Raw genomic sequence first — 17,158 nt, forward strand, 5'->3', positions numbered from 1 at the left:
CAGGCTGACCAAAAACAATATTTAAGATTTTTGAAACATTGCTATACTTCATTCCATTCTTATAGAAAAATTTAATACAAATTTTCTGTTCCATTATTTATACAAATAATTGCAAATTTAAATTGCCAGGGAATTTTCGTCAAATCCTGGGCAATAATAAAGAAGTTTTAGTCTGGGTGTTTTTATTTCTTCAGGATGCTAATATTTTACACATTTTTTAATACTGTGGTTTTTTGTGGTAGTCGTATGTTTTTGTGTTTTAGCATTTAGTTAAAATTTTTGTTTTGTCTTTATTTTAATATTTTAGTTTGTTTTGATTTCGTTTATAAATTTCTCCTTTGAGTTTTCATTTTGTTTTAATTTTTTTTATACTATTGTTTTGTGTTTATGTTACATGTTTTGTTTGTCTGGGGGTTTCTCTTACATTTTTAATTGAGAATTTTGTTGTTTTTTACAAGGTTTTTAAAACACTTATATCGTGTTCGGGTGATGATAACACTGAAGCATTTTTCGCCCAAAAAGAAAAAAAAATATTTCCTCTTCAAAGAATGGTGTAGCCAAAGTACCACTGATTCCTCCACGAGTTTATAATAGGTTTTAACTGCCAAGTAGACAGCTAATTCTTCAGTTTTATGAACAGATGAAAATCAGATGGTGTCAAATCAGGGTTATAAGGAGGGTGGTAAAAAATCTTCCATAAACTTGTTTAGTACAACTTTAGTGCTAGCAGCAGTGTGAGGTTCTGTGTTGTCATTAAAAAAAAAATTATCTACTGTTAGCATCACTTGTCATTTATTTTTACTGCTTTCCTAAACTATAACTCATCACAATTAACGTCTGTGGTTATTGCCATAATGGGTTTCTTAAATTCTCCCAGCAAAATCCTTTATGGCCACAAAACAAGGTATACTGTGTCCAATTGTAAGAGCTATCCTAGCTGTTGTTTATAGTAGTGAGATTTTAGTCCAATAATGTACCGAGTGACTCAATTTGTTAGTCCTCATCAGTATGTATAATATTTTATCATCTATCAATTTTGTCAACGGTGTCAAGACTTTAAATACAGCTGCAATGTAATTAATTTGTAAATAATCGATTCAGTCGGCACCAAATCAAAACAAAATAATAAATGAATCATTCTTACATTATTTACCTATCTACTTTTATTGGGGTATTGTGAAATACAAGAAAGTAGTTAATGATCATGCTTTATTAATAATAATTAAACTTCTCTAGTTTCTGTTCATTCATTGGCGTTAAATTGTCTTAGTTTATCAGTTATTAGCTTTGTGTATCACAAGGTTTTAAAACTGAGTAGTCTACATCTTTTATTTCCTAAGTTCTGTATGCTATTTTCAGGCTGCAGTATATGTAAACTCTGTGTTTTATTTACCTGTTATATTTTAGGGTATGAATTAATTTTAGTGTATTACATTTGTTATTTTGTTTTCTGTACAGTGTTCTTGTTGTATTTGAACTGTTTAAGAGGTGATTAGTTTTTTACATTAAACTTTAAAAATGACTGATAGGCTTTAACTTCCTCTGTAAAACATAAAAGTGAAGAAAATATTATTACTTTTTATATATTAGTGCTTAATTCTTTACAAAACAAAAATCCCTCTTTATCCATAAAATATATAGAGGAAATGACTTCCAAACTGACCAATGTGTCACATTTAGTGTTCATAACATACAGAATGAGATTAAAGAAACAAGTGTATTACGGACACCAAACAAAAACAGGAAAAGAAGCAAATCTGTCTGTCTTGCCACAGTGGGATGAATTCATAAAAGCTGCTGTTAGATTGAAGTTGCACACAGTTTCTTCAGAAATAATGAAGCACCAGCCCAAAAAAATTTTTATTGCTTGTGAAAGAGAACACTGATTTACCTACATTTAAAAGAACTTAAGTTTATACAATTTTAAAATTAATCGGTTTTTGTATTAAAGAAGCAATAAAACTATTGGAAGTACTTGAGAAAAAATAAAGGACTTTTGGAAAAATTGGGTAAAAGTTTTTTTACCTTGACGAAACTTGGTAAATGAAAGACACATAACGTCAAAAATTTTGCCCAACAAAAATATAACATCTGCTAGGCAAGCATTTCTGGAAGGGTTCAAATGCAGTTTAAAATCTACACCTAGTATTAAAGGAAAAGGATTAATAATTCTGCACGTCGGCAGTGAAGATGATTTTTCTGCAAGACAGTTTGTTGGTTTTTAAATCAAAAAAGAGTGGTGATTACCATCAAGAAAAGAATGGAAATGTTTTCATGAATTGGTACAAAAAACTTGGCAGCTTTTACTGGTTAACAATGTAATAGTCATTGACAATGCGTCTTACCATAGTGCAAAATGTGAACGTATTCCTAATATGTTGAGATTAAAGGACAATAATAATTTCGTTGTTAAGGGTCAAAAATACTGCTTTAGACGATTCGAATATAAAAATTAAATTAATTAAAACAGTCAACCACACACAAATCCCGTTTCAAAAGATTTGTCATGAATGAAATCGTCTTTGAAAAAGCTCACGTTGTTTTACGATTACCTTCCTAACACTGCACATTAAATCCATAGAAATTGTCTGGAGCCAGATTGAAGGGTATATAAAATGTGTAAAACAAAAGACATGGAAAAATTGCTAGAAGATAGTATAGTGCGAGTATTGGCCGTCAATTGTAATAAGTTAAAAAAAAAAAAAACGTTGAAAAAGGAGAGAATTTTTTTGAAATATGTTCGTAAATTTGAATACCGAAACATCAGATTCGTCTTCAGGATCTTCTTACAAACCCGATTTGCACGGAATTGCAAAATTGAACTTCATTTTTACAGGTAATTAACACTAATATGTTTATTAATTTTTTACGGAATACTAAAATTATTTAAAATCCTCAGAAATAATATTACTATAATTTAGTAATTAAATAATTACTTAATTGAATTATTTTCTTAGTACTGTATTAAAATTTTAATATTGCAGAGGTAACTTAAGTTAGTCATTGTTTAAAAAAAAAAGAAAAGATAAAACTGAAACTGATAGGAAATAAAAATAATATAAGGAAAAAATGAAAATGCAAATAAAATATGCTCGTTGTCTTGTTTTCTGAAGAATTTTCCTATTAATTACTTGGTACAGGTAGTCAGTCGCATATAAGGAGCGACTTTTTAATCTGTACGCATAACTTTCGAGACTGTCTATTACAACGCCACGTGGTTTGTTTACAAGAGTTTACAACTCTTAAAGTGAGTCGAGTACAGCCATAATTTATTTGGGATTGTCAACGAGTAAGTATATGTGTATCCACTATTTGTTCTTTTGTCTAATTACTGATGAAACGAATCATGTCTTGTCTCCAGAATCATACACTCAAGAAAGTCACTTTCTTTATTCTGGTATTGCTGAAAAAAAGTCAATGCTACTCCCATTCTTTTCATTTTATGGTGATGCGGAACTTGTTTCGTTAGTGCTTTCGTAAACCCTATCTATCTGTAAATTTTCACTAAGTAAACTAATTATGAAGCAACATTTATTATGAATATGTTCAATTTTTCGGACAAGTTCAACACTCACAGTGGAATATCGCCCTCTTCCTTCCTCATGGTGTACATTAATTCGGCCTTCCCTGCACTATTCTCTCAGCATAAACTACGCACAGCCGAAGGCGAATCTCGGGTGCAGATTTTCCATCTGCGTTGTAGAATGAAATAACGAATGACTATATAAGTGACGATATTTAAGCTTAGCTGATATCTACTTTTTTCTAAATCGAAGGTTTTAAGGTTCAAATCCTAGTAACGGCAGTTGCTTTTATACGGATTTGAATACTAGATCATGGATACTGGTGTTCTTTGGTGGCTGGGTTTCAGTTACCCGCACATCTCAGGACGGTCGACCTGAGACTGTACAATTTTACACTTCATTTACATACATATCATCCTCTAGATAGAAGTAATACCTAACGGCGATACCGGAGCATACCGGAGGCTAAACAGAAAAAGAAAGCTGATATCTACTGCGCATGCGCTACGTTGCTACGGAAACTTTTGTTTGTAACGCCTGACCGGAGACCAAGTTATAAATAGCCTACATATCATATTAAAGGATAGTACTATTCAACTATCATGCATCGTATAATTAGTTAACATTTTACTTTTTAAAAACTGGTTTTGTAAAAGCTAATAGTTATATATCAGTTATTTCATAATATTAATAAAATTTTCTGATTTCACTTCCATATAACAAAGGTAATAGGCTTTTTTTTGTTTAACCTCCGGGACCACCGTTAGGTATTGCTTCAGAGGATGAGATGAATGATTTGTAGCGTGTGTGAAAATGACATGCCTGACATATCTAAGTATACTGTGAAAATTAAAACAAGAAATGTCATGAATTTATTACTTTGTTTACTTATTAACAGGTTGGCGACAATATAGGACTTATCAGCCTTACAGATAGTATGTTATTACAGGCACAGTGACACTGATCAGTTCCACATGCAATACAATTTTTAAAGCTCGAGTGACACCATTTGGTACTACTTGCTCTTATGATTAACCAATGAATCGATAGAGAAGAGTCAGGAAAACATTTATGTATACTTGAGCATTGTATTTTAATTGATTAAACATTTGAACGAGTCGTGTAAAACTCACACAATAGTTAGCTGGAAAACTAGCTGCTTTCGTCTGTTAGATTTGTTAAAAATGTTTGTGAGTTGTTTTTTGAAACACACGCATGTGGAATTAAAGAAATCATAGAAATTGATAATTTTTATTTTTGAAGCTTATTCATTTATTTTTAAATATTTAAAATACTCTAAAGCCACAATAAAAAAGTCTCAGGTGTTATAAAAAATTGTTCTTCGTAAAATATGGTAGGTTTTAAAATTTTAAATTTCTATGATATACGTTTGACTTAGTTTTGTTAGAATTTTTAGGCATCAATTGTTTCAAATAGGACAAAATCCGTTGGCTGTTACAGTAATTTGTAGTTAAAATAATATAAACTTTTTTTATTCAGCAAAATTGAATGTATTTAATTAATTAAATAAGTTAATTTTATGTTTTAAAAACATTGTTGTAATTTTATTATATAATAATAGCAAAAGAAAATGTTAAAAGTGTGCAATTAAAATGCTATAAAAAAATAAAACAGCCTATTTTACAAAGTGTAAATAAAATAGTGTGGGATTTAATAATCTCATAAGAGTGCGTAGAGCCAATTTGTTAAGTGAACTGTTGCTAGACTGCTTAGTCTCATGCCCCCAAAAAAGGCAAATGAGGGGGGTTACTGCAAAAATAGACAGCTCTTTGTTTTTGACAAAACATTGTAAGCCATTTCTGGTAAAATCAAATAAAAAAGAAGAAAAATGGTTAAATGAAATGTTAAAAGAAATCAAAACATTCTGACCAAAACCAAAAAAAATTACAAAAAATGTCAAGGTTGCCAACTTGTTTAACAATTTTTTTTTGGGGATTAGTATATTTTAAATATAATATTTCAAAACAACCATTATAAAATGGTTTAATTTTAATGTGGCCTTAATTCTTATTGATTTTAATTAAAATTATCTGATTATTTCTGTAGATGGTAATAAAAATTTGTAATATTTCAAAATTATTACATTAAAAATTATAAGAGAAAGTTTAGATGATAGGTACAAAAAAATAATTGTTTTTAAAAATTATTTATTTATTTTTATCAATTGGATTACAAGCTAGAGCATATGTTGTTGATACATTTACTATTTTGCATTGATGTAGATATTAGATATTTTATCAGACCCTTCCATAAAATAGAACTATTAAGCTGTTTATTTTGAACAAAATAAAATTTAACAACAGTGTTAACAGTGTGTAAATATAAAAATAAGTAAGATGCACATAAGTTCTACTGATGAAAAGAACATGTTTAAATGTTTTTCTTAACATTAGACAAACAATTATTTTTTTATTTTTAAACTGACTTTTTAATACATTTTTGGAATTTGCAAAAATGTTATATCTGAAAAACTGATTTTAGGATAATTAATCTTCCAAAGATGTTTATTGATTTAATTATTTATTTATTATAATTATAGCTTTTAACTTCTTTAAATTTAAAAAAAAATTTTACTGCTATTGTCCTTTTACTACCCCTTAATTTTTAAATGTTCTTAAATCTTACAACCCAAGGTGTGATCTATCTTTTCTAGCTGGATATCATTGTTATAGTATATTCCAAAAACACTAACAAACTGGTCAGATATTAACAGTTAATTACTACCTCGTTATAAATTAGATGAAAACTAATTTTTATGTGTCATACAAAATCATTAAATCTTTTAAACATAAATCATACCATATTTATATTTTACATACAGTTTTACCTACATCAGAATTGCATAAATGTGGTTGATGGAATTTGAACAGTATCTGGCCATTTATTTTACCATATTTGATTAAATTAATAAAGTGCATTAAAGTGTTGTACTGTACAAAACATTTCTTTTTTAAATATGTTAATTTTTTTATTGTTTAAACCAGATTTTAATTTTAGAAATTTGACAAGACTTAGTTTTGAAAAAGTTAGAAATTAGATGCTATTTTTATGAAAGGGGATCAGTAAACAAGTTTTGGCAGAATTGAAGTTTACTCTAAGATCAAAATGATACGTTATTTTACTTACATCAGAATGCTTATCACTAGATAAGAAGTGTTCTGCTACATGTACTGGAAGAATATTTGCTAAGAGTTTACGATTATATGCTTCTAAATGTTCCATGTCCTCTTTTTCCTCTGTAAAAAAAATAACATTATTATATTCTAAAGATACTATTAACATTAAAAAAAGATCATAAGACTAACACCAGTGTATAATTCAGCAGTTACTTTTGTTACATTTTTGCTGACTATGTCTGACACACATATGTAAAAGCATAAACGGAATAGTAAAATATAAACAACATTTTTTTTATCATTAACTCATCACATAAGCTTGTAAGTTGTGTGGGTGAATATAGAATGGAAATTTTTTAGTGTATGAAAAAATCATGCCTGACTGATTTTTGAACCATAAAAATTTCTGGATAAAAGGCTGAAACTAATATCCACTTAGGAGACTAATAGAGTTTCAATACAATACATTTACAATATAATATGATACAGCAATAAAAAAAAGCTTTAACTTTGTTTATAAAATAAAAATCTGACAAATCAATAAAGTGAAAAATAGAATTTTGTTGTGATCAGTCCAAGTGGAAAGCAAATGGTTATCTTACAACATAACCTATACCACTGAAACTTCCTACCAAGACTGAACTCCAAGCTCTGTTTGATTTCTCTGTAATAAAGTTAAATAACATAAAACTTTATTTTAAAGATGACCAATTGATAAATAGTCAAATATTTTCCCTCCCAAAGAAATATTTCTTATCTCTAGAAAATTTAAATAAGAAAAATGTTAAATATTCATTTGAGAAATAATTGTATAAAACTTTTCAGAAATTAGAAAATTCTAAAATGCTATTAGCTATTGATCCCTGATTATTATTTGACAATCTGTATTCCTGTATTCCCTAATGTTGTCAATCAAGTAAATTTCCAGACTAATTCCCACTAATTACAGGCATTTTTTTAAATTTAGTTACTAATAATTTTATCATAATTTTGAATCAGTGTTGAGCTTCTGAATACTCTGTTCTTCTTTACATATACTGACTGCAGTTCCTATTTTTTGTAGTCTGTATTATTCTTTTAGTTTACTCTATAATTCCTAATACAATTATTGTCTTTACAGAATAATTTATAGAATGCACTCAATTTCAACATGATTTTAGTTTTATTTTTAATGTTTTAGAAGAAAGAAGTCATAGCTGTAGCCATCACAATGTTAAAGTTATGGTATTTTAAAAAAGTATTTTTATCTTGTTGCTGTAGACATGGGGAATGTACAATTTTTTTCTATGTTTATTTGGTGTATTTTGTTTATTATTTTGCACTAAGATTGTTTTGCTGTTTGTAAGAAAGCCAAGCTATATCTTTTACAAAATCCATTTTCTTGGAATGAGATTCCAGACTAAGTGGTACCAGGCTTGTTCTAAAAATCATTACATGCTGCTGTCTTGTTAGTATAGGATGAATTATCTGAGTAATGCCAATCCATGTTGAGCACTGGCTTTTGAACAAGATTATGTAATCATGTGTTGTTGATTATTAAAATGCAGTTAACTGTTGAAGAATGTGTATTTGTAACGGATTTCTGATGTTATGTTTCGGCAAACATTCAGGTAGAGATTTGAAAAGGAAGTACCAGTGAAAAGTATTATTCAGAAGTTAGAAAATTTTGTGAAACAAGTTTGCTGTTAGACCAGAAACTTGCCCGAAACAGGTCAGTTTCAATGATACAGGTTGTACAGGACATTAACGTGGCCGTTACAAAATTTCCTCATAAATCTTTACAGATACTAAGCCAGAAAAAATATTTCTCTAGGTTTAGCCCACACTGCAGTGAGGAGGTTGTTGAAATGTTATTCATATCGAATGTAGGTTTTCCATGAGCTAGCTTATGCTGATTATGCTAGAAGAGTTTACTACTGTCAATGGTTCAAGAACTTCATTAGAGTCAACACTGGCATTTTAGATCAAGTGTTTTTCACAGATGAAGCATGAAAATATGTTATGTCAGTGGGTATGTTAATAGTCAAACTACCAGACCTGGGGAACTGAAAACCAACACATTTTCTTTGAATCTCCTCTAAAACCACAAAAAAGACGTACAGTGAGCGGTTTCAAGGTGACAGAAACAAGAGGACCCTTGTTTTTTTTTTAAATGTGGATGATGCCGTCTACGAAGAAATTATCAAACACCTTGATAATTTATCCAGAAATTACCCTTACTGCATGACTGAGTATGACTGCTGGTTGCAATAGGAGAGCATCACTTTTCCATACTCTTCACACTACTATAGAGATGCTGCAGGATTTTTTTTGGTGAAAGAATCATTTCTAAAGGATTGAGCCACCAAGATCCCCTGATTTGACTAGTTCAGACTTCTTTCTGTGGAGTTACTTAAAAGAAATTGCTTATAGGAGTAATCTACACATCCTGCAGGAATTGAAGACAAACATTGCAATGCCATCCAGGAAATAACAGAATACAGCTAACAAGATTAGTCAGGAATTATGGTCAAGCATGTTGACAAGTGCATAGAAGTGGATGGATATCATTTTCAATGCCTTCTGTAAATTGATGTGTATGTGTTTACCAATAAACTATTATTTATAGACTGAACTAAATCGTGGGGCTTCTTTTATGTTGATCACTGTACATTTGTACATAACTGTATCAGTATGTATAACTGCATAATCAGCATGTTCATTTCTTGTAATTATTAAAAGTGATTCTATTATTTTTGTAAACTATAGTAAAATTTGATTATTCTCAATTTCACTTGCACATCTTGTAATTTTATTTATCTGATTTAATATTTTAATAACATTTTCAATTCAGTGTGCAGCAAACACATCACCTAAGTTTCTCAACCAAATCTGGATATACACAGAGTATTATATCTGTAATAAATTTGATTTAATTTTACAGAGTATTAAATCTGGAAATACATAGTTATAAAGTAAGGTTAACAGTTATAGATTGTCAGTGAAGGAAAATAAAATGTTGTGATAATGTGAATGTGAATGGATATATTTCATATAAATGAAGTAAAAATTAATTAAGAAAATCAAGAATTATAAATAAATTTAAGCTTTATTTCTCATTCCTTTATATGGATTTGAATACTAGACAATAGATGCCGGTCTACTATCTGTGCAAGGCAGATCCTGAGTGTGTACAAGATTACATCTCATTTACATGTTACACATAATCCAGATCTCATTGGTTCATGGGGTTGCTTATTGTTCCATAGATGAACAGATAGTAACGTACACGTTAGGAAAAGAAAATAAGAATTTTTCATAATTAGATATTCATTATTGTTGTTTGTCATATTTATTTTGTAACCTATTTTATAAGCTATCAGTTGTTCACTAACTTTTCCTGATAATATTTAGTCATTTCTATAAACGGAAATACTGTGTCCAAATATTGATTGGTCGTTATAAAAGTAATTACAATAACATTAAGAAAAGAGAAAGTAGGCCTACATTTTATGTATGAGTGTGTCAATCATTTTTCACAGGTTTAAAGAAATTTTATTAAAAAAGTATTTGCCATTTTGAACATAAATTGTTAAAATTTATAAAATCATTAAAATAAGCAATAAAAAAATTACTAGATAAATTATTACTATACCTGTAGCTTGTAGTTTCCATAGAAAATCAAGTCTGTATGTAGCTTCTGTTTGTTGACTGTGAATGACCAAAGCTATCATAAATCCAATTAACACAACTATTGTTAAATATCTAGAAGATATTTCTATTTGACTGAAATAAAATTAATATGAATAAGTATTTTTACATAAATCATACTTTTTTTGAATTAAAAATATTCTACAATAAGAATTAAGTTTTTTTGAAATTCTACTGCTTCCCCTTATACAGTATCTTGAGACAGGTGAGGAATCACGGTCTGCTATTTTTTTCTATGCCACCATCACTGTTTCAATCTTTTTTACTGTACATGCTTACTTATAATATCATTACCTAGTCATACTTTCCCTGGTTTCTTCCAATTTACTCTCTAATTCAATATTTTTAATGCTGTTCTTTTTTCTCAATTTCCTTAAGTCCAAATGATATGTTTTTTTTTTCATTTTGTCTGCTCTAATACATTTTCTATGTTAGTGTGTGTATTTACTTTTACATAACTTACATGATACCTCTTTTTCTTACTTGTTACTGGACTACCAATGATATCACAGTGAAGTTGGTAGAACCAAAATATACAGCTGAGAGTATACATCAATACAATAAATTAATACCTATTCTAACCATTATTAACTTCTTTCTAATTTATTTATTCATTTAAGATTATTACAGACATTTAAACTGATTACAGTTACCTAAATTATAGATAAATTTTTATTTTGGAACTGTTTTTTTTTATTCTGACCAGGATTTGAATCTACAACCTTCTGAGTGAAAAGTAGTGATGCAACACTCTACCCAGAGGATGGCGGAGTGTACATACTATGTTTATATACATATATTTTGCAGCATTTTCAAAATTCCATTATGTAATTATCTTCTGAATGATAAATTTTGCCATAAAATCAAAAGGGTGAGACATTACTTAATTTCATAAGTATTCTTCAGGAGATTAAAATAGCAAGTGAAGTACAAAATAAAAAGTAGCTTTTCCTGTAATAAAGGGCTCAGCGATTGTGCATAGTTCATGTATCGCCTAACTTTATTAACTGACATCTGCTGTAAATTAGATTGTATCTCTCTCTTATTATTTAATTAGTAATATAATTCTTATAAAAAATAATTGGTTTGTTTATTTCTTATGAGCAAAAATAATGTAAATAATTATCAATGAAATGTAATCTAACAATAAAACAGCAATTGTACTTGTGAAAAAAAAAGTTGAATATTATGGTTTCATTCACTGGTCAGAATAGCAATTAAGTTATAGAAAGTATTAAATCTGATAATTTTTTAAATAGTTAGCAAACATTACACGATTGAACTAAAGTGTATGTAAAATCTAAAGGTGGGTCCTCCCTGCAAGCTGCCTCTACTTGCCTTCTCTACTCCATCACTGTAACCCAGCATGTGGAACACTTGCTACTGGTTGCCACAAAAGTAATGTGTATGTGCTACTTAAAAATAACTTTTGTAAATAACTACGCCACATCAAAGAATATCATAACATTGTAGTCTATAATAAACGGATAAACAACTCATTTCTTATACTTTTGTATATCGTCATTGTTTTTGTTTATTTATAGAAAAACCTTAGTATAACATACATGAAAAAAAAACATACTTTCAAGAAATAAATAAATTACTTGATACATCTTTAGCAAAATATTAGGCATAAATAATTTTATTTGTTATAACAAATTACCAGAACATATTTATCAATGGATGTGACTTTTGGAATACACTACTTTGACTGTTGGTGTGAGGAGAAGTCGCTGAGTAATGTTAAGAGAAGTGGAGGGGATGCCACACTGCACTACTGACCCGCCTTCAGATATTACATACACTATAACAATTACATAAATGAACAAAATTACATTGTAATATATACATTATATTAATCCTCTATAATAGAGTGTAACACATATATTTACACAACAAATAAGTTTGATTTTAATAATATTATTAGCGATTTACCTTATGAAAGGATATGATAGGAAGAGCATTATGTAAGATACTGATATAATTAAAAGTAATAATAATTTGAATGGGCTTGCAAGCACTTGAAAGACTGCTGTTGTAAGCATAGCTAGTAGAACACAGTTCAAGATATACTGAAACATTCACAATGCATTATGTTAATATTAATAACAATTTTTTAAAATTATTGAAAATATTTACATAGATTAATATTATTTTAATATTTATTTGTAATTTGAAACCAATACTCATTTACTTAAATGAATATTAATATTTGAGTTTTTCTATGGATTATTTCAGCTATGTGTTAAAATAATCTTATAGTCTGCAATATTTACAAATGTAAATTACATTTTATTACAAAATTCCGTTTACGTATGTGAAATATGTTCTGGATAAGTTATTACTGCATGAAATATGTCAGCAGGAAGTTTAACATTTAAAAAAATGTACAATTTACAATTGTTGAAAAAGTATGTACTTGAAGATATTATTTCATTATTTCTCATATATTCAACTGTTCCAAAATAGTTGGCTGGAGAAAAAAAATTAATTTTGAATTTTTTAACATAAGTTACAAACATATCTACATTATCTCTCCCCACAGTTGTGAGAGATATATATGCACTTTATTGTATCATTTATAAGGAACTTAATAGTTTCAAAGAATTACGTAACAAGATAGTCTTGTTGAAAATATGGCAACACTTGTTCTAAGTCTGGTCTATAAAGTTTATTAAACTGTTGAAATGAATCTGATATGTAGGTTAGTACGACATGTAAAAAAATAAATAACAACCTTCCTGATTGTGCTGTATTTTCTGCATCAGGTCCATAAGAGACTTTCCTAGTTTGGAAAAAGTAAAACAATGTTTTTCATTCATGATAATTCAACTATTTTAAAAAGATTATGAATAAAGATTGAATATTGCCCTTTTTTTTATTATGCCCCTCTCTGAATAATACTGTCAGTCATAAAATTAGTCATAAACATGACCCAATTGTTAATAGATCTCCACACTGCCAGTAGTTAAACTTGCAAAAGGATAATTAAACACATTTTAAAGTTGGTGCACAGAAAAACAAATGGTTCCATGTTTCAGTGGTAGTTCTTTCATTAGCACTGAAGAGATGGCAGATTGGTTTATGATGAAACTATAAATAATGGGTGACTACTGTGGTTATACCAAGTTTTTTATGGTTACCAATCTTTTAAACAGTCAATCAGAAGTAGATTCTGAAATAGTCCAAAACTGATTAATAATCAATGAAGATGAGCATTTAATGTGATCAAGTACCACCAAGACAGCAGAAAATATTGAAAAATTGTGAGAGAGATCATTTAAACAATAAATCTAACAAATCAAAACCAACCATACAAGTTTGCAAGCGATACTGGGACTAATTTTAGACTTTTCTTGAACTGATAAAAAATTTTTAACATGGCTGTGTTGATGTGAATTTTGTTCCTTGAAAATGATAAAAAATGTGAATTGTATACCTTAACCTTTGTGAGAGAACTAACAATAATCAACTTTTATTCTAAGGATTGAAACAAGTGATTAAAGCTGGTCTTTATGGTTTTATTCCAAAAATCAAGCAACTTTATCACAGTGGATGAATACATAGTCATGAAAACTAAAGAAGGCATATCAGGTCCAGAATTCAACAAAAAACATCACCACATCTTTTTTCTGTCAAGGAAATTTTGCATTATGAATACTTTATGCCAAACTACATAGTTAAACTCTGCTTTCTAACGTAACATTTTGAGAGAAAGAAATAATGAAAATCAAAAAACAAATTAATTGTCACTGTATCTTATACATAGTGTCCCATATAAAATACAACCCATCTATCTCAGTAGGTATATTTAAATAAAAAAGGCATTTGTAAGTTATTAAATTAAATATTTTATTTCCAAACTTTCCAATACCTTAAATTCGAGAATAAACGCTGGAAGTAGCCGCCATCTTCATGAATACACGCTCCCTTCTTTTCACTGTGTTTCTTGCAACTGTTTCTGAGTTGATATTTAAAACAGCTTGTTTGATACTGACCTTCAGTTGTTGAAGTGTTCATGGTTTATTGTCATAGGCATTTTCTTTGAAGTAACCCCAAAGAAAAAACTTGATGCAGTCAGATCTGGAGATCTTGCTGGCCATAAAGCCGTTACCAATAACATGATCACCAAAGAATTTGTTAATGAAATCAGAAGTTGAATGCGAAGTGTGATGTTGCACCATCATGTTGGAACCAGCAGTATCGATCTTCTTCTTCCAAGAGTGCAAAAATTACTATAAAATATTCTAATATAGTTCTGCAGCAATGATGTACTTGAAGAAAAGAGCCCATCTTCTGCAGGCACAATTGTTTTTCATGATACACACTGGGATTTTCAGCTATCCAAATCCTACTGTTATGGCTGTTTACGTAGTCATCCTGATGAAACCACACCTTATCTGTGAAAAAAATTCAGTCCATAACATGAATACTCTCATACATGAACCTATAAAACCAATGACAATATACTAGCTGTTTTTTTTTGTCTGGATCAAGAAGTTATTGAACTTTCTGAATTCGATATGGTTGTAAATTAATTTTTTTGTCGCCTGATGGACAGTTGATTTTGGTAAATTAATTTCAGCTGACAAGCATCTAATTGATATTTTTGGTGAGGCAGTTAGTTGGCCTTTGATTTCAGCCACTGTGTTTGCATTCAGTACTGTCATCGATTTTTTGTGTTTTTTTATTATTAACAGAACCTGTCTCTCTAAATCTACCCACTAACCTCAAAACTGATGTCTTGTTAGGAGCTGGTTTATCATAGTACTTATAGCAAAAGGATCCTTGCACTGCAACCATTGCATGCTAAAATACTATTCAAGAATAAAAGCATCTTGTCTTGTGAAAACACCATCTTCTCTCTAATAATGCACTGAATGTTATGATTACTTGTTATATCTACTGCTTCGGCATGATGTTCACTTGTTGGACGAGTCCATTCCAGTAAAATGTAAGGAAGTTGGGCAGTCAATTCAAATACTGTAGAAGGCTGATTGATGGGTTGTTTTAAATGTGACACTCTGTATTAACATAGTAATATTACAAGAAAAAGAAAAAATGGTCTTGTATTTCACAAATGAAAAGCACTCTTTAAAAACATCCGTACAGAAATTAAAATCTGACTAAAAAATTTAATTCTGGTTCCATTTTTTTCTATATCTGGAAATTAGGTATCACTATGTCTCTGAAACCAAAAATATATGTTTAACAACTTATGTCAAAAATGATAGGTATGACCCTGCAATGAAAGTTAGAACTTTTTGATAATAGAAAAATGACATCAAAATAACACCCTTTGAATAGAATTATAGGAAATAAAACCATGTGGGCTCTATTAAATATTGTTAAGACATTTCATTTATGAACCAATAATGTACAGGAAAGTACAGTGTAACGGTATAAGGTGATATTATTATTAATTCAATATTGCCAATGATTCACCAGATGAGCCAAATACAGTAGTTTTGTTTAATCAAGTAATTACCTCAAAGATGAGACAGTTGCAACACATCTAATTGACATACTTGTGATCTAGTTTTATACCAAAATTTGGTACCTTTGGTACACAAAGTGACTATTATTTTTTATACATGATTATTGTTCCTAAGCATGTTTTTGAATTGATTTTTATAAATAAATTTCAGCAACATTTCTTTCCATTATTTTTTTATAATTATACTAATTTTTATATTTTCCTTTAAATTAAAACTTTTTAATAATTCATTTAAATTTTGATTCGCAATTAATGCAATGACTATTATTTATATATAAATAATTATTAAAATCAACTTAGAATAAAGATAATCTGTCAGAGATTAAACACATAAAAATTTCCTTTTTGGTTATATATAAGAAATTCATTTGTAAAACTGTCGTAAATGTTGAAAAAAATTTAAAAAAAATTATTTCTATTAAGAAATTATAAATGAGTGAAAAAATATTCTTATGAATTACTAATTTCAGACATTGCACAGGGGACTATCATTTGTTTATAAAATTGAAAGAATATCCAACTGAAAAAAATTCATGACTACAAGATTCAAAGTATAATGAAGATATGATTAAGAGGAGTGGCCTCTCCTATTTTCTTAATCACACCTTCAAGGCACCTTTTGCTCTCTACTTGATGTCTGCATCAAAAAAATTCTTTCCTGGTTCACCATACGTGTTTATATCCACACAGTGCCTAGTTGAAAATAAGTAATGATGGAAACTAAAGATTTCATAATAAAATACTCAAAAATATTTTGTAATCCTATGTATATGAGTGGCCAGTTGTTTCAGTTTAACTATACCTTCCTGTAAAAATAACACCAAACTATTAACAAATTTAAAGATAACAGCTACATTTTATGAAACACAATATATTTTTGTATGTTTACAGAAATTTTCTTACATCTGGTATTCTGGATGGTGGTACACTAGGGCAATTTTCATTTTGGCCATTGAATCCATTTGTAGAATTATTCATTGGATTTACAAATTCAGAAGAATTTACTGGTTTCCAGTTTGCTTCATTTCTACATATCCAGCAATGTGATTCCATCTACAATGCAAAAGAAAAAAGAATACAAAATATTAAACCCAAAACATACAATTCTGAACCCATTTTAAATCTGAAATATAATTATGGAAGATAATTATCACTAATACAGTTAGAAGGTCTATCAAACTGTCAAAGTTTTTAAAAAAAATCAGATAGTGTAACTATTTTCATAATTATTCTAACATGGCTTATAAAAAAATGTGAATATTAGGTTCATAGGTGTAATATTACATGTTACCTCTGTAGGTGTATAGGTG

General features: G+C 29.0%; 1 protein-coding gene across 1 annotated transcript in view; it reads right to left on the reverse strand.

The window, feature by feature from the left end:
- Positions 1–17,158, reverse strand: part of LOC142319904 (adenylate cyclase type 6-like) — a 325,853-nt gene that overhangs the window by 16,769 nt on the left and 291,926 nt on the right. The window contains exons 20-23 of the mRNA XM_075357577.1: positions 16,752–16,901; positions 12,287–12,423; positions 10,296–10,426; positions 6,672–6,781 (exon numbers count right to left, since the gene is read on the reverse strand). Of these exons, the coding sequence (XP_075213692.1) occupies positions 6,672–6,781; positions 10,296–10,426; positions 12,287–12,423; positions 16,752–16,901 (528 nt within the window). The remainder of the gene's footprint in view (positions 1–6,671; positions 6,782–10,295; positions 10,427–12,286; positions 12,424–16,751; positions 16,902–17,158) is intronic.

The sequence above is a fragment of the Lycorma delicatula genome, chromosome 2 (assembly GCF_047948215.1).
Source record: "Lycorma delicatula isolate Av1 chromosome 2, ASM4794821v1, whole genome shotgun sequence".
Taxonomy (NCBI): domain Eukaryota; kingdom Metazoa; phylum Arthropoda; class Insecta; order Hemiptera; family Fulgoridae; genus Lycorma; species Lycorma delicatula.